This window comes from Calidris pugnax, unplaced genomic scaffold (genome assembly GCF_001431845.1).
Source record: "Calidris pugnax isolate Ruff unplaced genomic scaffold, ASM143184v1 scaffold41, whole genome shotgun sequence".
Lineage (NCBI taxonomy): Eukaryota > Metazoa > Chordata > Aves > Charadriiformes > Scolopacidae > Calidris > Calidris pugnax.
Genome location: NW_015094509.1, coordinates 5,204,130 through 5,228,233, shown reverse-complemented (window position 1 = coordinate 5,228,233; position 24,104 = coordinate 5,204,130). Strand labels below are relative to the sequence as shown.

Genomic DNA, 24,104 nt, shown 5'->3' with positions numbered 1-24,104 from the left:
AAAGTGGTGCTCTTGTTAGTCTTGACAGGCTCTTGTTAGCCTCTCCCACAGATTATCTTCATCTGTCCGTCATTCAATCTGCAGCATTGAAATTTTTTGATGCACTACAATATGATTCGAGTTTGTAGTGTCAGATTCCAGTAGAACAAGTAGTGTGCTAGATTTCTGGAAGATCTGCTTCATTATGGAATCGTTAAACCTTGGAGCCTGTAGTCTCCTCCTCTTCCCCTATCCTCCAGGTTACTGCAGCGTGATGGGCCATACAACATCCACAAGGTCTTGTAGGTAGGATGCTTTCCCTATCATAGGACTGGCAATTAATTGTTTCTGCTTATATTCTCCATATTTTTTTTCTAACTTTGGGTAACAGTCTTTTGAAAGCTGTTGGTAACATCTGCTGAGCATAGATGTTGGCTACTGGAAAAAATGGAAGGTGTATTTTTACAATGACACAATTAGGAAAAGGACTTACCTTGCAACTCTGCCTCATTAATAGCATATAGCAATAAGACCATTAAAAAATACAGTATGCCTGTTCTCCTATGTGTGCTTCAGAAAATACAAATTAGAAAGAAGTTAAAACATGTATTATACACAGGACTCACTAGATTTTATTTCATTGCCTCATTCCTGTGGCTGAAGTTTCCCTGTGATCCCATAACAGAACTTCGAGAAAGAGAGGAGGCAACATTTGACCTAAGAGCTGCTAAATGTAGTCTGCACAGTGGGGGCTGCTCCTGAAGTGATGAAGGAGATATATGTCCCTTATTACAGGCCATTAGCTGCTATATTGTGGAGAGGAAGTGTTATTTGGTTGTTTGGTTTTTAGCTTGTTTGACTTGAGATTAAGGAATCACTTCTGAGGCCTTGGAGAGGACAGGAATTATTCTCAGTTTAGTTTGTAGTTTTCTCAGTAATTTAAAAGTGGGCAGTTTCAAAGGCCAAATGAATCTCAGACCCTTCACCATTTCTGAAGTAAGACCCAAGAGAGGGGCAGATAAAGAGTCTGAAAACAGTCTTCTGAAAAGTGACCTCAGATAAAGCTGTCTCATCTTCAGAAATCTGTATATCTTGACTAGCTCTGTTGGGAAACCCCAAGGGCTGTTTCATGGGTTGTGTGTGTAACATTCTGATATTCCCTGGCAACCCCAACCCATCAAAGCTAGGTTCCTTAATTAGTGACTATTCTCAAAAGTTTCCTTTGGGCAGATAGTGGCAAGGAAAGAAAGAAAGGACTGTGATGAACTTTTGCAGTTAATAGTCACTGCTACCTGCATGTTGAATGAAACACAGACTATTCCTATTGGTTGGGAATAATGACTGAGATGTATCCGTTCTTCTTCCTCACTATGGCCTTACATATTTTCCACCAATCTCTTGTCCCTGGATTTATTGCATGATTTGTTATAAATATATTTCCCATTACATAGAGAAAGCTCTCCGATGGAATCCTAAAAATTATGGCAGATAGAGCAGAAAGGAAGACTTTCAGAGAAGGGGCCATCATGGATGAAGATATATACACTATTATCTAATAGAAGACAAAATCCATTACTAATGTATATCATCATGTATTTTATGGCTTCTTAATTTATATATTTCCTTCCTTCATCTGAGAGTGTATGAAAACATTTTTGCTATCTGTCAGAAGGTAAACGTTTCTAACTTAAAGCAGAAACTCTTTCCTTTGTTTCAGAAATTGCATTGGTTTATCAAAATTGATTTCACATTTGTCTGGCTTCATGCACTTAAGTTAGTTCAAACCTTGTTTAGAGCAGTTATTTTTTCTGGGGAAATTACTGAATGCATCTGAACCTATTTAAGGGAGCGTTAAACCAGTTTGAATGGAGAGTGCACTACTTTTAACTAGATTAATTTAAGATTGACCTACTTACACAAGTGCAGCTTTTTAAACAGAGCAAGATTTAGAAGTAGCTCTTGGGGAAAACAAGGATTTCTTGAGAGCTTAAATTTCAAGCACATTAGACATGATGCTTAATGTACCAATTACTGGCTAAAATCTGACCGTAGAGCTGTGTCTTCCAGTGGCAGAAAATACTCGGCAAAAGCTAAGTTTAAGTTCTCCTTAGATAAACACAGTAGGTCAGTAATGGTAGTTTGATACTGTTATCTTCATATTGGTATCTGCAAGAGAAGTAGAAATTAAAGTAAAATGCATGATTTTTTACTTCTGTAGTTACCAAGGCAGCTACTGTACCATACTGAAATTCTGCAGAGACCAGTTCCTCCATCAAAGAATATACAATAAATAATAGCAAGTGAAACTCCATTACAGAAGTAATAGATGTTTTTAGTATACAGTTACGCTTAAATGTAAGGAGAATATTACCACACAGTGCTAAAATGCATGTGGAATATTTGTAACTTGTATATATACGAAGCTGTGTTTTCACGAAAACAAACCTAAAACTTCAAGAATTCAGTATTTATTATTTTCTTGTTAACTCTCCAGCATTCAAAAGATTATTCAAATTTTGCAGGCAATAAAAAGAAAAAAAAAAAATCAAACCTGCCACTTTGTACCATCCTGCTTGTAGATTGCCAAGTAAAAGCTTCTTGGACCTGATGCAAATAGAGTGTCTGGTGTATTGTACTTGGACTCCAGTTAGCACATAGATTGTGCTGGGGGCACTCTGTTGGCAGCAAAGAAAAATTTATGAAAATCCTGATCTCTGAACCGCATAGATCAACTTGTAGTAAATTTGCTTTGGCTGCCAGCGTGGTTGACACAGTGCAGGAGATATATGCTGCTGGAAATATGAACCAGTGGAGTTGTGAAAACTAAGTCTCCTAAGGGAGCTCCGTGTCTCAAACCGTGCTCACGTCATGCACTAGGGTTAGGTAGAAAGAAAGCCAAGCGTTTCAGATTAAAGCAAGTTCTTTATTACAATATTGGCATTACTTTAATTTCATAAAGCATAGTGCTCTTAATTGATTATATATATTTTACTAAGCTCTTACCAATGTCAAATTTGATCTGTAACCAAGTGGTGTGACCCTGCAGTTGCCACATGCTTGTTTTCTGGTTCTGTACTAGGATAAATATGTAAAATTGTATTATACTTCTGTATATACTTTTAAACAGAATTGCCAACGTGGGTTCAGATCAAAGGTTATCCTACAAAATATCCTATCTCCAGTTACGGCTATTAACAGATACCTGGGGAAGAGAATAAGAGAAGGGCAACCATATGGCAACATAACCCCAGCATATTCCCTCTTAGCTTCCAGCAATCTGTGGCTCATTGAATTTCTGAGCCACAGGCCATATTTTTGTGTTTAATAGCCTTTGAGGGATTTCCTTTCATGAATTGGTGTAATCTCTGTTTGAACTCTTGTAAGCCTTTGGTATCCACAACATTCAACTATGTGTTTTATAGTTTAAGCAGATGTGACAAAGTACCTCTTTCTGAATTTTGAACCTGCCATTGATAAATTCGGTTTAGGTAGACTGGTGCTTATTCTGTGAGGAAGTAATTTCCTAATTATTTTATCTATACCATTCATAATGTCATGGACCTCTGTCACATCTTGTTTCCAGGATAAAGAGACCTAGCCTGTTGAGTTACCGCATTGTTTTCATGTAGTTGTAAGGTTAAGGAAGCACAACTTCTTTTTTAAATGGAATCTATTTGAGTGCAAAATGAGCAAATTAGCAGTATTATAAAAGCTTATAAAACCCAACTGTTACATTTATAACATTGCACAACGATGAGGATGCCAGGATAATATTTAAAAGAGCCTTGCAAGGTGCAGACAAACGGAGTAACGATTGATTCTTTTCATTTCACCGTTCCCCCTGAAATCCAATTTAATTCAGGGGTCAAGCAACAGAGATAATACTTTCTATTGCTAAACCTCAAGGCTTCCAGTACTTAAAAAGAAAACCAGTCTTTCCCTATCAGGAAGTGCATGTTATGCTGAAAGAACTCAATGGGTAATCTGTCCTGAAACTTTGCAAGCCTTTCATGAACTATATGTGCCCTCTGTGCATATGCCCACCTTTCCTGTACCCTGTCACCCCAAGATCTTACATTAAATGGTAACTCTGAAACACTCAGTGTCTGCTACATAAAATGTGCCCTTGAAAGTATTATCATAGGATGTGAAGCTGCACTTCAGAACAGAAAGATCCCTTTCAGTAATTGAAGAGATGGAAAATGATTAAGAAGTAAACCAGAAATGGCCCTGGCTGGCTTGTGAGGACTTAATCATTAGACATAGGGCTATACAGACGGGAGAAGAGGATCTGTCTGTCAGCCACCATTTACTGCCTGGAATGCAGACGATGGAAATTATTTAACTGTTGGCAAGGTAATGACCTTATTTTTATTGTTTTGGGGGATGTTTTTTGCTTTAAAGGAGCACCTTTTGAGCTTTGAGGAAAGCACTCATTTACATGTCGTTAAAATGGAAATCTGTTAAACACTGGTCGTCAGTGAAAGTAGTCTTGTAGGTGAATCCAGCCCCACGTTCTAGATGTGTGTTTAGCTGGCTGCTTTTAATACATTCCGGGGTTATCAGTGAGCAATATGATGCTCTCAGCTTCTTTCTTGGCCTAAAAGTGCCAGTTGCACTACTGTGCAAACTGAAAGAGAGGCTGAGGAATATGTCAAGAAGATGGACTTTGTGATGTTCTTAATTATAATAATGGAAAAGTAGACTGCTATGCACATCTTCCAACATCTGAAGGGGCTACAGGAGAGCTGGGGAGGGACTCTTTGTCAGGAAGTGCAGTGACAGGACAAGGGGTAACGGTTTTAAATTGGAAAAGGGGAGATTTAGATGAGATACCAGGAAGAAATTCTTTGCTGTGAGGGTGGTGAGACACTGGAACAGGTTGCCCAGAGAAGCTGTGGCTGCCCCATCCCTGGAGGGGTTCAAGGCCAGGCTGGATGGGGCTTGGAGCAACCTTGGTCTGGTGGGAGGTGTCCCTGCCCAGGGCAGGGGGGTTGGAACTCAATGATGTTTAAGGTCCTTTCCAACTCTAACCATTCTATGATTTTAAATTGTGCTTTTTGTGTCTATAGAAGCAAGGTGGTATTTAAACTGTGGCCAAACAGAGGTTGTCATGATGCAGGTCGTGAACCAAAAAAAAGGCAGCCACTAAATTGCATGTTGCTTCCATTCTGGTGTAGGTAAACACAGATCATTGCAAGCCTACGTGGAGTAATTAGGGAAGTTGCAGACTCAGTTATCCATTCAAATGGCAACTGGAGGTTATTTCTCACATACCAGGGCCAGTAGAACAAACTGTTTGCATTTGCCATCTGCCTCAGTTTGCGATCAGCCAGCCTATCTTGCTAATGAAAAGTGTTAAAATGAAGCTGGCTGACTTTGCATGGAAATAAACGAGGAAAGTTCACATTGTCTGTTACATCAACTTTACTGCCAAGGAAACATCTAGCTGAAAGGCAGAATGGATCCTTGCAGACAGTTTTGGCAACCATTGCACCTACATTCACAGAAAAAGAACTGCCATATTTTATTTCTTTTTTTTTTTCAAAGATGTCTTTGTCTCAAACAACTGTTTATACAACAATGAAGATAAGTTTATCTTCCCAAACTGAATTCATTTGATCAGACACTCATATTATTAAGAGTACTGAGTTAATATGCTGAAATTTAGTTGAAAAATGTTTGTTAAAATTGTTAATAAGCTGAAACTAACAATGTTGGGACACCAAAGTGACAAGTACTTCCAAACAATGTTTTGTGTTTTGGGTTTGGGTTTTGTTTCCATTTTTTTTTCCTTGCAGTGTGTTAGAAAAGAGCATTGGGAAGGCTTTTTTGTTCAGGCAAACAGATGTATTTTGAATGAGTGCGTACCTAAAATGTTGGCCAGCCCCTTCATTGTTATTTTTATTACCCCACAATCCTTCACACATGGTTACTGTGTGGGAATGGCAAGGAAAAAACAGTAAAACCTCACACAGAACAAATAAATAAGTCTAGCAGCTATCTTAACCTTTCCTCCTCTTAAAAAGAAGATTAGCAATTTTTCAGTCCTGAACATGAGAGAGCTTCTTATAATTCTTGTCTGTGAGAGAAAGTTATAAAGAAAGGGGGAAAAATAAGTCTTTTTGTAAGTGTTCTCCATCAGCTTACAAAAAGGCAATGTTTTTTAAGAGGTATGATACAAAAATAATTCTAAAAAAATTAATGCTAATAGTAAAGAAAATGCTTTATAACCTATGAGATTGCACACCAGAGACTGAATTTCAGGTTCTTGAAAGATTACTTGCTATTGAGAGCTTGTGAAAAAACTTATTCTCAAACATATTGGGATAAAAAAAAGAGACCTTCACTTATTGCAAATAAGTTGAAATCAATTCACAACTAAAAAAATCAACTATTGAATAAATAAATAAATTGGTTTTTTTAGTCTTTTTTTTTTCACTTTGATCTGCTAGTAGAAATGCTTTAGGAAAGAGAAACTATCTATGATCCTTAAATTGTCTCTTTGTGCCACAAAGTAACATTTCTGTCATTTAAAGCAGACAACCAGGACCACTTCATGGAGGCTTTTTCACCAAGACAGCAGCTTCAGGAAATCTGACTATTCCCAAGGATACTCTAGAGAATATTATTACTGTGTTGTCTTCTCCTTTCCCCTGCCTTTTCAGGGGCAAACAGAATCTGAAAAATCATGTTGCCAATTACTATGGATGTTGTCATGGTTTCCTGAGAGAATGAGACAAGAATTTACAGTAATTATCTATTTATTTATCTATTAGGCAGAAATTAAACGGATTGCTGTTGCATAAGTAGAAAAGTGTAGGATAGCCCTAAAAGATAAGATAATATTATATATGACTTTAAAGTATAGTATATGACTAACTAATGAAAGATTTTCTACAATATCTCTGTTTACAAACCTAGAGAATAGTTTGTGCTCTATCCTGACAATTCTTCACTTCAGATGCTCAAAGTGTATGTTCTTGAGGCCAAAACGTTTTTAATCTATATTTTGACACCTTCCTAAGTAGCTTGGTTTTCAAAAAGTGCTGAGCAGCTAACACCAATATCTGGAAACATCTACAGCTAAAACATCAGGTTGGGAAAGAAGACGAAAACAGAAAAATCAAAAAGAACCAGCTACGTTAAAAGAACAATATTGTTTTGTGCAAAATGTTCTGTTGTAGTGGACAGGGTTATGTCTCTAGTTCAAGTCTTCCTGTTTTCGTGCATGTATTGCTGAAGACCATACCCTACACTTCTATAATTAATGTTTTGCCACTGACTTAAATGAAAAGACCTAAGTCAGAAGCCAGAAGACTTGAGTGGGTGGAATTAATCTGACCATATGTTGATGTTTATATCTGAGTTAATCTGATAGAGCCCCTTTGGAGTTAGAGGAGAGATATATTGCCTTCCTGGGTAAGATTTGTTGCGTCCTGAAGTAGGTGTCTAAAATAAACTAGATGAATCATGCCCTGAAATACCTGTTTCTCATCACTGGCTGTGAAAGGTGCGGGTATAGACATTTGTGTTATTACAGTTTTCTGTAGCTGGATGACTTCCGCCATTGATATTGAATCATGTGCAATTTCAGATTAGAGGAGAACTGAAGTGTTAAGTACTTCCAAATAACAGCACCACTGGGATAAAAAGAAATCTTTCTCAGCACCAGAGATGCCTGTTTTGGGAACAGTTCAGTATTACACTCAGAAAAGTTCATTACTAGTGTAGGCTGTCCCCTGTCCCTCTTGGTATGACACTCTACTACTGGTCTAAATATTGTAATTCACAAATGGGTTGCACCACTTAAATTTTGAATGGATAGTTGGTAGTAAAATGATGTGTAAACACCCTTTTCTAAGAATCATACCAAGCACCTTCCTTATAATGCAGTTTAAGAACTGATACAGTGTAAGTATGAGGAAATGGGTTTGTCACTGAGTATTGAGGAAACGGAAGATATGGTAGTGACGTGGGATTATCGTTGCTAGCAGTGAAAATATTAGGGTCTGAGCTTCAGGAAGAGTTAGCAACTACAATATATACCACGAGTCAGTCCTTAGCCGGTTTGTGTTTCTAATACTCGCTTGTGTTAGTGGCAGGGCCGGCAGAGGTGGAGACATAATGGTCCCGGCCCTGCCTGTGTGTGGGATGTGGCAGAGCAGTGTGCTCTCCGTCACTCTACACTCGGCTCTCCGCTTTCCAGTGGGAAGCTCTGGTCTGAGAGCCATCAGAAATAGGACCTCTGGCATTGTCCCTTCTCCCTGCCCTGTGCCAGCCACTGCCCCCCCAGGCTTGGGTTCTGCTGAGCTTCTCACTGACAGAAGGGAGAGTGTGCCAGGATTGACCTCCGCCCTGCCCAACATTCCCATCTCCAAGCTCTCTTGGACTTCAGCAGGAGCTACTAACTCCTGCCTTCATCTTCCTCTCTGAGCATCCTCTTCATAGGCTTTCCTCTGCCAGGAGGCCCAGCTGGATGGCTTGGCTCCCGAACCATCTCGGCCTCTCCAGCACCCTTTTCCCTGCCCTCTGCAATCCTTCATCCTGGAGGCTGCCCCTCCACCATGGGAAGTGCCAGGAGTCACTAGTGCCAAACTGACAGTGTTCTCCGAGTGCTAGAGAGGCATTAGTGGCTCCTCTAGCTAGAGTGAGGATATACCCACTAATAGCAGGAGATTAGCCGGCAGATCAGAGCATTTCGAATGAGTAAATTTTAACAAAGTAAAGCCAAACTAGAAGATTTGTCTTTCTGTCACTTTCTCCGTATATATCATCCCCAGTTTGAAGTTGTCTCAATTTAGAATACGATACGCATTTGGATCAGGTCTCCCTTTGAAGTCTGCAGACTTCTCAGAAAACATATCTGCTTTTCAGATCAGAGAAATTTTAATGATTTTTTTTTTTTTTTCTTCTCCTAATCACTTTGCCAATTAGGATTCAAAATTCCCACTTCTTTTATCACCAGTCCAATGAAAAAAAAAAAGAAAGACAGAAAATTCTGTCTTGACATTTTTTTTTCTTAATAGGAATTAAATAATCAAAATAAAAGCAAGGGAAAAACTATATATAAAATTCCCAAATATTTATACAGCAGTATACACTTTGTCTTTAAAAAAACTTAAAGTCATATGTAGGTGTGAAGTAGATACAATGATAGGGTAAGAATAATAACTTGGTTTTGATGGCTTTAATGTGAGTTAAGTTAGAGGATAATATAATTACTCTCAGTAGTTTAACTGACACAGGGTAAAAATTTATCTCTGCAGACACCAACACAAGATTTGCACATAAAATAATTCTATACACATTCCATTGTGGGGATTTCAGTGATCTGTAAGACCCTTGTCAGATTTCTGCCCCGTGGCAAGTTACATCTATTGTCAATATTGGCAGCGTGACTTTGACCTTCCTCCTGGTAATTACACATAGTTCTTTATAGCAGGACATACAGGACATTAGTGGAAATGAAGAAAAAAAAAAATCATCCCTTCAAAACAAAAGCAGCCACAGTGTTAACATGTTAGCATTTTAGCTGAGTGGCTTAGAGACAAAGCCTACATTTGTTTTTGTCGAAGACAAGGATTTGATTTTAATATGGACTCATGCACAATTAAGGTCCTTTTATGTTTATTCTCAGCGAGACTGGCACTTACACAGGACCGGTAAGAAGATGTCCGTTCCCTTCACATGAATGAGGTTCAGGGACAGGACGGAGGAGGGTAGCTGAGAATTGTGTGATACATGCTCTTTTCATGCACATGAAATGCCAGATTTTCAACCCCAGTGTGTGTTCATTCTCACAGCCTTCCGAAAGGAGTTTTAAATACTTCTCCAGGTTATTGTTCCCACAGCAACAACTTAAAGCAGAAACAAAGAGAAGATAGAAAAGAGCATAAATAGATAAGGCTGCTACAGTATTTGCAGCATTTGTAATTGCATTGGTAATACTGGAAAAATAACATAAATGTTATTTAGCAACCTGGTAATTTGTAATGTTATAAGAATGACCATTGTATTTCCAAAAATTTTAACTGGTGTGAGCTTGCTGAGAGAAATCAATTTATTAAGCTCTTTTCTAGCAAAATGCAAAATTCCACTATGATTTAAATTTCATTTATTTACCATAGTTATTAGCTAAAGGTGACCATGAGAACACCCAAAATAAAATTTTACAGTCTGATGATCAATATGACTTTATTACTGATAGAATGAAAATGCCATTTGAGAACAGTGTAGAAATTTAGTAGTGGACCTGAGTGATGAAGAAGCTAATCCCAGGAGCTAGAGATTCAGTGTAAGTATAGTTTTTCTTAATTTGTTAATGAACAACATTATTGTTCAGTGTCACAGGAGGGTTTCCTCAAAGCATGAAATGAAGCCATAAGCATTATATCTGCAGAAGGAACACATGCCATCATATTTACACCTTTTTGGGGAGCAGCAAGCTCTCATGTCTTCTTTGCCTGCCCTAGGATCACCTCCAGCTGCTTCACTTCTGTCTCTTTGGAGAAGTTGGTATTGATTCGCTCGTCAGAATAGTTTGCAACATTTTTCAGTATTAGGGACTGAAACTGTGAGAAACAAAGTGGGAATATCCTTACATCCATGCTTTTTTTAGAAACAAAATTAACAATACATTAAGTAATTAATTCCACCCCTTTCAAGCAATTTACTAGAAAGTTGTAGAATGTACTTGGTAATAAATCTTAGTAAGGAAGAAATTCTTACCTTTTGCATGTCCCTGCCTTCTAAAGTACAGGCTGAGCTGTATTATAAGAGAACGTGGGCTCCTTTCAAATATGTTAATTATCAGGCCCCTGACTTCTTTGAAATTAAGCCCACAATACGCAGAAACAATACAATACTGCCAGGACATACACACCTCGAAATTCACACAGCCTTATGTGTCCTCAATGATCACTGAGTCACCTGAAGACAGTCTTGCCCCTTAGGAATCCTTTAGGAATTATCCTTATCCTTTAGGAATATCCCCTTGTCAAATTTCAAGAAAGCAAATTTCACACTAAGCTGTCGATCTTTTTAAAATAGAATAGTTTTTCAAAAATACCCATGTGTGGGTGTAGGTATGCTAAATTATACACAGAGTATATTAGTACATATTTGTATATAACAAACTGCCTGTACCTCCCCTTCTGTCTGCATATATATATCAGTAAGTCAACTTGCAAAGATTTTAGTGTATACCTTAATATTTGTAATATTAGAGTGAAAGAAACATATTTTTATGGTATTCTCTTTTTTCACAATGGAAAAAAAGCTAAATGTATAGATATTTTATGGAATAATTATTGTTTAAAATACGGTGTGTACAAAATGTACTAAGTTCATGCAGAAAATGGGTATATTATATGTGAGACATTTTTATTTAAAACCACAAACATTTAGTGTTGCTCTTCATTTTTCAAAGCTACTGCACTATCTCAGCTCCATCTTTTCGCAAAACTTCCCAAAACAGCAACCAAGCTACTAAATTTTAGTGCCAGTGGCAGAAGTTTGAGATAATGTCAAGCAACTCTATATGATTTCTTAGACGTGAAAGTGCGGCAACTTTATTTGGGTAAGAGTATGCCTATGATTTAGATTTAGGTCCACATATACCCTCTGTATAGGATATACATGCTTATATGCTACTTATGTAAGTGTATACATAATGTATATGCTCAATTCCGTTGTATTGCAATAATTTCAGAGACAGAAAGAATCTTCTTTTATCACTGACTGTTGAAATAACACACTCAAAATTCTGTCCTATTTGGCAAGAATAATACTAACAGAGATATAATTTTTATATTTTTTTTCTTTCTGTATGCTACACAGAGAAAGAACCTGGCTCTAAAGTTTGCAGCATTTCAGATGGTTGGGATTAGCATCGGTTTGATGAGTCGATGGTACAAATTAACAGAATAATGAAAATGCAAATTCTAAATACATTGGACACAAGTTCATGCATAGCGCATGTAATCTTTTCTGATGAACTCTACGCTTGACTTTGAGATACTGTCTTGTTGATAGTAGGGCTGTAATCAAAATCTTTCTTATGCAGATTTAGATTTCAGATTCATATGTGTTTAATCTGAAATCATCTATCTGCATCACACAAAAAATGAAGTAGAATAATCTATGGAAGAAACCTTGTGTGTCTGTGTAGAAAATTTTTTTATAGTTTTCCAGTTTGTTTGTCATTTGAAATTCTGTTTCTAGATTTTTTGTTATTGTCTGGGTGGGAAAGTCTTCAAAATTGAGGTCACATGGCATTTAAATGCTGAAAAACTCTTGAGTTCACAATGTGTTGAAGTGGTTACTGTCACATGGCAAGTGAGGTGTCATTTAGTGCTGCATTAAAAACATGGCCAAGTGATGAATTTAAGGCTTGCTAAGCCATTAGGCTACTGTTTTTATAAATTAAGCTCACGTACCGTTTAAACCAGGAATGTCTACCTTCAGAACTAGGGTCTCTTAATAGCTCGCTGTGGACAAACATTAGCTCTGTTTATCTGTAGACATTAAAAATAGCATATATATTAGCTACAGGGAAAGGCTTCTCCATACACCATGCTCCACAGTGCTGGCTGTTGAATATTTGATATATTAATACATATTTATATTCTGGAGTTTGGGCAGTGATTGTGAAGTCAGGCAGATTTAGTGCCTAAAATAGTTTATAGCCTCAGAGAAAAGTGTCAGTGTAAAAATAATCATTTTGTCTTACTTCTTTACATAGAGTATCTTTTTTTTTTTTTGCCTTGTGAAATTAAACTTGAGATAAAATAAGAAAAACAATCACAATCTTTTTGAAATTATATCCATTGTATTCCAAATTTCCATGCTAATGGGGAACACAAAACCAGAGATGCAGAAGTTACGGGCTTGTGAAATATATTTTCTGATATTTCTCTATTAGTCTACGGATAAATGTAACATGTAACTGAGCCTATCACGATGAATATTTACCATCGTGTGTCCTACAGTGGTGACTTTTAGTTTAAAAGTCGTCATAGTCATATGTAGTTTAACTCTGTTACTCATAATTTGTTAAAGTTTTGCAGTGGTGCTTCATTTTGCCAAGTTGACTGAAATATATTTTCCTGCTTGGGTAATGTATATATATATATGTATTGTGTCCAGTTTTGGGCACCTCAATCCAAGAGAGATCTGGAGGTGCTGGAGCGAGTGCAGAGGAGGGCAACGGAGCTGGTGAGGGGGCTGGAAAACAAATCGTATGAGGAGCGGCTGAGGGAGTTGGGACTGTTTAGTTTGAGGAAGAGGAGGCTGAGGGGAGACCTCATCACTCTCTACAACTACTTGAAAGGACACTGTAGAGAGGTTGGTGCTGGTCTCTTCTCACAGGTAATTAACAATAGAACGAGAGGGAATGGCTTCAAGCTCCAACAGGGGAGGTTTAGACTGAACATTAGGAAGGAATTTTTCACAGAAAGAGTGGTCGGGCATTGGAACAGGCTGCCCAGGGAGGGGGTGGAGTCACCATCCCTGGCTGTGTTTAAGGGCCGTTTAGATGCGGTACTGAGGGACATGGTGTAGGGGAGGACTTTGTAGAGTAGGGGAGATGGTTGGACTCGATGATCCCAAGGGTCTCTTCCAACCTCAATGATTCTATGATTCTATGATTCTATGAAATATAGAATCATTTGGGACTCTTTCCTTCAATAGTGGGCACTGACAATGTTAAAAAAAAATTATGTCCAGTGCTGTAACAAAGCTACCTGAGCTGGTAGGAGCGTTCGCTTGCCTTTACATTCCTTCATCATACTCTGACCAGTGGCCAAGGACCTGGAGTTGGCCTACGGTCAACCTTGCCATCACAAGTAACCTTCTGTGCAGCCTGGAGTGAAAGAGCGAGCGCTCAGGGTTATCCTTCTGCACTCTCAGTAGCTACTTACAGTAACACTGAGATGCTCAAGGCAAGTCTGCTCCCGAAAGCAAAGGGGGACCGAGTAATTGTTGCCTAATTGGAGGAATTTAATTATATGCCAGGGAAAAAGGATGGAAACTAAGACGGTAGTAAGTCCTACCTGCGTTGGTCTCAGACAACGCATCTTGAACTGGTTTAAACCTCAGTTTCGACTGCACTAAGTTATTTGGGTCAGTTTAAATTCAGGATGCCCTGGAGACAATCATGAGTCTTGATGGAAGTTGTTATGAATAATGGGGCTATTTGACTATAAGTAGAAAATATGTTCCCTGTTAAATCAGTGTCACCCCAGGCAAGAATATTATTCCCCCAGCTTTTTCCTGTGACCTTCTCCCTTCCCCCCCATACCCATTTGCTCCAAGGGCTGCTCTATCTTTACCACATTTAATAGCTCCCCTGATGGCAGCAAGATGCCTTGCATGAGGTGGAAATTACTTTTGATAGTCCTTCTGCCTTTTTAACTTTTGGACTTGGGCTTTGATGAAGTCCAGAGGGGCAGTCAGATGATTTATATATGCATATATTTATTTATTTATTTAACATAATCATCCCTATCCAAAAGACAAAGGGAGAAAGACATCCTAAAAACCAGCCACTGCCTGCATAATATCTGTTCACTGTCATAGTCCCACTGTCATTTAGAAGTACTACTTTGGAAATGCTCTACCATATGCTCATTATCTGTGATCCCAGAAGGAAGATATGCCAGTAGATGACAGTGTGTTTTATTTATTCCACCGTTACTGTGTAATTCACACCCCTTCAAGGTCAACATGCAGCAAAATATGAAAATTGCTGGAGATTTTTATGGGGACTCAATGAGGACTTATAAACAAAGGATGTATTGATACTTCGTGCGTTGCATAACTGGCACAAATAGAGAAGCAGTAGACTCTTCCAAGACTATTTATTAACTGTGGTTTCTTGAGATTTTAGATATTGTAAGAAGTTCACTTCCCAGACCTTCTACCTCAAACAGCAGAGGTTGAGTACCACATGTAAAACACTCTGGTCTACTGCTAATAACGGTGGTAGAATCAAATACTATTGATTTAAAACTATTTGAAAATGGTTCAGTAAATAGTGTGGCCAACTCATTAGAACAGTTATTAATATAGGACCTAGACTGGTTAATATTCTTAATTGTGATGTAAGAATCACAGATCTAGGAGACAAAATTGCCTTTCACAGGGTCTGAAAAGAAAAATAAAGTTTCATCTTAAATATGTGAGTTAATGCCAAGCGAAGAAGCATTTCATTCTAATAAACCTGGGTTGGAACTCTGACTTTCGTAAAACACAGAAAAGGACTGAAAAATAATGTGAGACATGTCACAGTACAATGGTTGTAGTACAGTAACATCTTCTTCCTTCATGTCTTTCCATCTTAAGCCTATAATTTTTTAAAATTATATTAATTATTCCATTATGAGTGCAGAATGAAAACCTTTATGGAGTTGTTGCATTGCATCACTTCCAGTGCTGAGGTTAGCTACAGAAGCTGTGGATTATTCATAGGAGATAATGTCAAGATCAGCTTTGACTGTGTATAGAAGGGCAGATTCAGCTATCAAAAGCATTCGTCACCGGGACAGTCAAGCTTATCAAACCTGTTACAACAGCACACTGAGAATCTGCTTTGCTATAAAAAGAACTGCATCCAAGAACAAATATTGTGATGAAAATATTTCATCTGGAAACCACATAATTATAAATGATAGGATAAACTCTTCTCATTTCTGAAAGCACATTATGTCACATTAATTTTTGAAAGACATGATTTTTCTGCAGTTATGCCGAATAAAAGAGCAAGAGCATTTAGTTTTCATGTTTCTGGATTAAGAATCAGAAAGACATGAAAAGACTCTGTCAACTAAGCACATAGTTTTAGTTGTGACTGTTTCCATGTTTTCAATCAAACATTTATTTTAAAAACATCGGCATGGCTCCATGCATCATGAAGGCATCTACTGCCAAGTGTTTCCCCTTTCATATATACTTGGGAGAAAGTTTATTTCTTTGTGTCAGCAAGAGAAAATACTTGAAAAATTGAAACGTTGCCAACTATGTCCTCAAAGTTCTGTAACTATATATATATATATATTTGTGTAAAACTTTTTCTAAATTCAACTTTTTAATATTATTGCTATTAATACTGTAGTAGTCCTTAGAATTCCAGATCAAGTGCCAACAGTGGACAATAACTGTCTACCCCCAAAAAATGTACAGAATATAGAATTAGAGTTCTTGTTGAGCATTTTCTTGTTCCAACTGTCTATTAAGCTCCAGTATAGGCCTTTCATTATTTATACTGCTCTTTCAACAAGAACCTACCTACTGTAGGTGGCACCTGTTTCACTTGAGTCCAGCTATCTGAAAGTTAGATGTTCAGCATAGCCTGCTGATCTAGAATCCTTCTCTTGTCAGTGGGACAGGAAAACACTTCTGGAGGATGATTCATCCCATCCCTAGGTGGTGAAAATCAGCAATATCCTGGATGTGACCCTTTCCAACAGTGTGCAGTCTTTCTGCTGATGGAAAACAATTTTCCAAAGTCTCATTGTATGACGGATTGACTACAGATAGAATCTGCACAAAAGACTTATAGAAAGATATGCTAAACTAAGTCTTCGATGAATAAAAATAGGCAAAATTAATACCATAGTGGTCCAGCTCTGAAATTTTTATAGAAATAATCCCATTGACTTTGATTTGTGTTTGCTTCACGGAGTGCCATAATTCTGCTGCCAAAACTTCTAGTTGTGTCCAATACCTTGTAATAAAAAATTAAAAGATGAATTTTAGAAGGAAATAACAAAAAAAAGCTAAATCAGTCTTTAGCACGAGTGTGTAATTTTATTTTTTAGACCTAAAAAACCAAAAAAGTTCAAATACTTACGTAAGCAACTACACTTGAAAGGGAATTACACAATGAAATAAATAAGGGCATCCTATTTTGAAAAGGATAGCACAACACTCATATTTTCCTCATTAGGATTTCAGTTATGGCAATTCAGAAGTGGACAACATCTACAAATAATCAGCAGGAGTCTAATTGCAAGCGCTTGGATGACTAAGTTCCCTGTGGGGTTTGTCCTAAGTAGGTAGTCCTCAGTTTGTGAAGTTTACCACACACACGGCAAGGACATTTTCCTTTTGGAACTATGTCTTGATGTAAGCGCTTTTAGTCGGGTTCAATGCAACATCAACTTCAAGTCAGAAATTGCACACAAACCTAGACATGAGATTTGACACTTGAACCCTATCTATCTATGCGCATCAGTTAAAAAAGATTATGTTTATGGTGCCTGTGAGAGTATCATATATTATATGTAACAATAATGGTTTCCTTGTTTAAAAAGAGGGACAGCTGCTTTCGCTACCGTATTATCCTTATGATTCATTATTAAGCATTACCTTTTAAAACTCAAATTCAGTAAAAATGCCTTTCAAGTGCGGAGTCCTCCACTTGTGTTATTTCTGTTACTATGCTTATGGATGTTTTTTTCCCCTTTCTTCTCTTCATAGGAAATGATCTGTTTCTAGTTGCGGTGCACGAGCTGGGACATGCTCTGGGCTTGGAGCACTCTAATGATCCCACTGCAATCATGGCTCCGTTTTACCAGTATATGGAAACTGATAATTTCAAACTACCTAATGATGATTTACAGGGCATTCAGAAGATATACGGTAGGTCATACTCCAATTAAGCAACATAAGTTTTTTTGCTTAACAATACATTTGAGGTCCTCCTGTCCATGCCACGTCTCCAAAAGGGTTTGTCAGTGTAGATTCTGTCAGTTGTTATGTCACTGCTTACGTTTTTTGTGGCCTCATATAAAAGACACATGTGATATAAATAAATTCTGCAGGAATTTAATTCAATCTGACAAGGCAAGGTAATTCAAAATTAAAAAAAAAAGGCAAGCCAAAAAAAGAGCCCAAACAATAACATTGTGATTATGGTTTGAATGTGACACTAACTGACTAACTCCAATTTCACTCTTCCTTACATTTCCAAAGACATGGTTTTGTTCTTGGTTTTAAAGACTTTGATTCTGTCGGTATCTGTTAAATAGTCTGGATTTTTCTTTAAAAATACATTTTTCTCTCCTACAGTGAAAATGTTGTATCTATATATTAATGCTATGTATCCAGTACATATCCTTTGGAATTGCATGGCTTAATATTCCTCAATTAATTTTGTATTACATTCAATTTTGTACTCACAACTACTTTCAGTTTAAAAATTTGTTAGGTTTATGTTGCAAATTATCAGGGCCATTCCTTGTTTGTCTTTACTCCTAGAAAGGGCAACTATGACCATGTAGAATTACCGTACTTTTAACCAGAACTATACAACCTCCTTAGTGGTATTTTTATATTAACAAACTTTTTAAAATATTATGTTAACAAGCACTGATACATATTTTCAGAAAGCATAAAGCTTTTCATAAAGCATAAATAGCAATTTCAAAATGATTGGCTGATCAAGTTTTGTTTGGGTCGGTTTTTTTTCATGTGTGATTAGCTGGAAGAAAGGTTGTTTCTCATGACCTCATAAGTTGGTAGTCTAGACTTAAGGGCTAGACAAGAATACTTTGCTGAAAACTAACTGCTAAGCTCTAACAGCTGTGGGCTATGCATTAAGAGCAATGTGTTACCCCTGGGAAGTAATATCTGACGTCACCACCAAATGGCATATGAAAACTTTGGTTTGGGGTTAAAAACTTTCCAACGTGAGCTACTGCAAACTGATTTCTTTGCTCCTTTTAAAATCAAGAAGTGATCTGGAATCATATGCCCCAATAAAAATGTCAGAACTATTAAAATAATTACTTTGGTCTGCAGTATTACTTGAAACACCATTATTAACTGTAAATTATAAATGTCACAAGCCTTAAAACTGTGAATGAAATAAATGTCTTATTAAATTGTATGAAACCATTTGGTGAGTTTAATATTTCCTTACGTAGTCCATCTTGTTCTTGAAAAAGTATCAGAAATTCAAATGCCGTTTTTGCAGTTTTAGAGTTGTATTACTATTCCAGGGTTTTTCTGAAACAGTTCACATAAATGATGTTTATTTTTTAAAGACAAAATTGATTATGTATTTAAATGATTTGGAGAGAGGCCTAAAGAAAATCACCAAAATTAAAGTATTCATCTTGTTTCCAGAAATCTTCCTGATACAACTGAAACTTTTTATCTTTTTGTACATGAAAAATATTAGTAAACATAGTAATACGTGTAGAAAGTGAAAGGCATTTTCAGTACACCCATTGCAAGTCATTCAGTATGCCATTAGGGTTATGAATAGCATCTGTATGGGGTGGCCATTTGACTTCCAGGTAGAGAAATTATGAGTGGGAAAGCTATTTTACCTGTCATCAAAGTCTATATATTATGACAGAAAACGTATTTGAAAGAAGAAAAATATTTTAAAACTGCTGTACAGAGTTTCAGTTTTTCACTAGTTCTTTTTAATCCATTTATCCTCAGAACAATTCCTTTAATTGCCAGGCATGTAGCTTTGTACGGCACTCTGGAAAATAAAAATTGAAACAAGAAGCAATTAATTTCAGTATATTGAAGGAAACGTGAATTATGTTTTTTGTTCATATGGATGCCTAGGATTTAAAGTCCAGTTTCAAGAACCCCTATACACAGCAAGGGGCACTGGGGAAAGCTGGGAATGTCCTGTCACTAATGCACGTGGCATTACATGGCCTACAAATTTGGTCAGTAGGAAATATCAAGTGTGCTACATATATACATACGTGAATTGATGAGTGGAAGTTAAAAATATGGGTTGAAAATCCATTGACTGCTGATCTTATTAGGAACAGGTTTGGGTTTTTTTTTTCTTTTATTCTTTACAGTAGACAATCATAGAATCATAGAATCATTGAGGTTGGAAGAGACCCTTGGGATCATCGAGTCCAACCATCTCCCCTACTCTACAAAGTCCTCCCCTACACCATGTCACTCAGTACCACATCTAAACGGCCCTTAAACACAGCCAGGGATGGTGACTCCACCCCCTCCCTGGGCAGCCTGTTCCAATGCCCGACCACTCTTTCAGTGAAAAATTCCTTCCTAATGTTCAATCTAAACCTCCCCTGTTGGAGCTTGAAGCCGTTCCCTCTCGTTCTGTCACTAATTACCTGTGAGAAGAGACCAGCACCAACCTCTCTACAGTGTCCTTTCAAGTAGTTGTAGAGAGTGATGAGGTCTCCCCTCAGCCTCCTCTTCCTCACACTAAACAGTCCCAACTCCCTCAGCCGCTCCTCACACGATTTGTTTTCCAGCCCCCTCACCAGCTTCGTTGCCCTCCTCTGCACTCGCTCCAGCACCTCCAGATCTCTCTTGTATTGAGGTGCCCAAAACTGGACACAATACTCGAGGTGTGGCCTCCCCAGTGCCGAGTACAGGGGCATGATTCTGTTCAGACAATTTCTGATTCAGTTCTTACTCAGTTGGTAAAGTATGAAAAAAAAAAAAAGTGTAAAGTATGTTAAAGAAAGATTCTGGATAGTGAAAAGTAATTGTTTTCTTCATTTGTATCTTGATTTTATGGTAGTCATTCTTTATACCCCTTAACAACATGGAAAAGGTATATTAGGTCACTTTTTCCATTCCCCTCCCACTGAATGATTTGCAGTACTTGCAGCAGATTTTTGTTGTGTATTGCACCTTCGAGAGTGCCGCTGGTGGGCATGTAAATTACATCCTGCTGCTCTATTTTTTTAAAGGTCCACCTGACAGGATCCCACCACCAACCAGACCTCTGCCAACAGTGCCCCCACATCGTTCCATCCCTCCAGCAGACCCGCGGAAGAATGACAGGCAACCTAAACCTCCCCGGCCACCCACTGGTGACAAACCTTCTTATCCCGGAGCCAAACCTAACATCTGTGATGGGAACTTCAACACTCTGGCCATTCTTCGCCGGGAAATGTTTGTTTTCAAGGTAGGAGGCTGTGAATTTTTCAACGTTACATCAAATATCTACATTTCTCCTTTTTTTTTTTTTTTTTTTGTTTGTTTGTTTTAAAGCAAACTCTCATTCATCATGACTCCACTTTCCCAGCCTGCTCACAGTTAGAAAGTTCGAGAAAGAAATTAAAAAAATAAACATACACACGGCTTAAACTTCTAGCAGAGGAGGGCTGTAATGTTCTATTTTGGGAAAATACCCATGTCAGCAGAAACTGGGATGCCTTAAAATGTAAGGGTAAATAAATGCTGCAATGTTATGGAAAGATAAAAAGTGTAAATCAACTCATGAATAATAGGAATGTTTTTGTTGGGAATACAGCTACATGGCGACATGCAGTAGATATTGTCTCTTAAACGTTTTGTTGTTTTTTTTTTCCATGGAGGTATAATTTTAACTTTACAATTAGATCTGTCATTTAGAAAGGAAGTTTGTCATTGCATTGTGGTTGCATTGAAACCGCAATATCTAAGTGAAGGTCTTTGCCACAAAAGTCTTATTGCAAATGTGTCATTGTTTATTTCCATTCATCTTCTTGCTCTGAGCTGAAAATGTGTATCTGCAACAAATCGACTAAACAAACTGAACTGAAAGGCAAGCTTTTGATAGAAGGACTAAGACTCATGGGCATCAAGCCATCTTAGGAGAATGATCTGCAGTATGGTTTCCAGAAGGCATTGAATGTTGAATTATCATTATTATTCAGTCTCTTAAATCTTAAACCAATTTGCTGACAGGTTGTGCTGTGAAAATGTTCCAGAAGAAAGAAACAGGATAATCTATTATTTTGAACAACTGGTGTGTCAAATTTGCTTAAGCAATAGGAAGTGTGGGATCTTTGTTTTGTAAATATGTGATATGATTATTTTTAACTTCAATATTGTAGGTAGAGAAGAAGGGCCTTTCACAGGAATAGATAACAGTTTTCCCTTCAGCAATAGTGTAAGTACACAGGAGTGCAATGAATTTGTCCCAAAACACAAAGTTCCCAGCTCAATGGCTTTTGTTGACCTTTCTGATAGGACCCATTTCTCCTGTATATGTTTTCTTTTTAAGTAGTTTATCGCTCCAAAGAAACTTTATTAGCGGGCTTTCATTTTCTTTAGCATACCTGAAAAAGTATGTACAAATACTTTTACATGAATTAATCCAAAATTATTGAGCTACCTTCTCACCCCGATGGGCAGGAAGTATTTTTCCCATAAACAGCTAAGGATTTTTCCCACCCTGGGGCTGTCAGCCCTTTCCATTTGAATAGATAGTCTATCTTCCAACACTGGGAGGTCCTGAACCATCCGTCTTTTTATGACTAAAACTCAAAGGTTAAGGAAGAATCTAATTTTCTAACTTGACATTAAACAGGATATTAAAATACGTACTTCAATCTCATGTTATCCACCTCAAGAGCAGTAGAACATATTCTCATTTATTTTAGACATAAATCAACAAATAGTGAAATGCTATCCCACTAATACAATATTTCCTGTCTAGCCAAGTCTCTGTTCCTGGATAAATAGATTCACCACCCTTACTAATCACTCTCACCTATTCTGATTGAAAATACAAAATAAGTTTTCTCCAAAAATGTTTACTGCTTACTGTCTTAACACTACATATTTACATATATACAGTTTGTATGTTTACTAGTGGATAAACTGCATTTATGTTCCAAAATTAAAACTCCATTCATGATCCACACTCTGATGGGGCAACACGGTACAACGTTGTCAGTGAAAAATGACCAGTAACAGATTTCAGAGTATGACCCTCCAAAATGAAATTGATGCAACCATAGAAGCAATGTGTTGGAAGGGAAGAAAGAGGTGACACTTGTGTGGATTAATTTCTTTAAGGGTCCCACGGTTCCCTTTTATTCTCCTCAGGGTACCTGAGACCATGGCAAGGCATGACTTGGGTTAGCAGGCCAAGCAGTGGTGTTTTCTTAAGCATACAAGTCTTGACTTTGTAGTCTGAGTGTCTTTGGATGCTTGAGTTAGCGGGCCTTAACTTTCTCTTTTGTACATTAATTCACTACTGCAGGTTTTTGTCTGCTAAAGGAGTTGCACTACCTGTTTGATATTCTTTTTCTTTGTATGGGGAAGGGTGTTTTTTTGTGTATGGGGAGGAGTATGAAACAGATTTAGATTGGAGATTAGAAGGGGGTTCTTTACTGTGAGGGTAGTGGAGCACTGGAACAGGTTGCCCAGGGAGGTGGTTGCGGCCCCATCCCTGGAGATATTCAAGGAGAGGCTCGACGAGGCCCTGGGGAACCTGGTCTAGTTGGGGGGGTCCCTGCTGACTGCGGGGGGGTGGGACTAGATGGCCTTTGGAGGGCCCTTCCGGCCTGGGCAATTCTATCATTCTATGATTCTATGATTCTATGAAAGGAGCAGGAAAGGGGAGAAGGAATGAGAAAAGTCAGGAGTGGTTAGTAATTTTCAATTTACTTTGCAGAATCTCAGGGGGGAAGATTATAAGGGAAATCTCAGCATGTCAGACTGTAGCAGGAGCAGGGCAGGAATTAGTTCTCAGAAGGTATAAACAGGAGTAAGGACAAAATTCAGGGAAAGCATTCAGCAATGGAGAAGCAAAGCTGGAGGTTCTGTGGAAAGACCAAACAGACACAATGAAAAAAACCAAAACTCTTTGCCCCTTAATGCTAGTAAAAGGATAGACTGGGAAGTCGTAAGTGATGGGCTTAGAGCCAAGTACAGAGAGGTGGAGAAGAGGAGGGGATTGATGGCAGTACTGTACCAGGTGGAAACAATTAAAGAAGAATTATGACCTTCATTGGAAGAATTATTCCTGGATAGTTCCCAGATGAGTTAAATTAATAAAGCTGGAGGCTAATGAAATTATATCCTTTTCTTTCTTTGTCTTTATCCACCGGTCTGTAATGATTGTGTAGTGGCAGATTTTACTGCCTCCTGAACGGCATGTATGCCATGTTCCAATTTCAAATTGAAAATAGCCACTTTTTTATCTCATGGGCAAGTCTCAAGCTCAGGAGCTCAATTTGTTTAAATAATCCTTGAAATTGCTTGGGAACTTAGCCACGGAGTTGAAGGATGTGAGCCCTTTTGAATTATTAAATTATAATTTAAATAGAAAACTGAAGCACAAAAGATAACAGTTTGAGATGCACTGTGGATTTTCATAGTAGTTAAAAACA

The 24,104-nt window shown here is 37.8% G+C and overlaps 1 protein-coding gene across 1 annotated transcript in view; it reads left to right on the top strand.

The window, feature by feature from the left end:
- MMP16 (matrix metallopeptidase 16 (membrane-inserted)) overlaps positions 1-24,104 on the top strand; it is a 176,818-nt gene that overhangs the window by 110,980 nt on the left and 41,734 nt on the right. The window contains exons 5-6 of the mRNA XM_014965450.1: positions 17,461-17,622; positions 20,688-20,905. Of these exons, the coding sequence (XP_014820936.1) occupies positions 17,461-17,622; positions 20,688-20,905 (380 nt within the window). The remainder of the gene's footprint in view (positions 1-17,460; positions 17,623-20,687; positions 20,906-24,104) is intronic.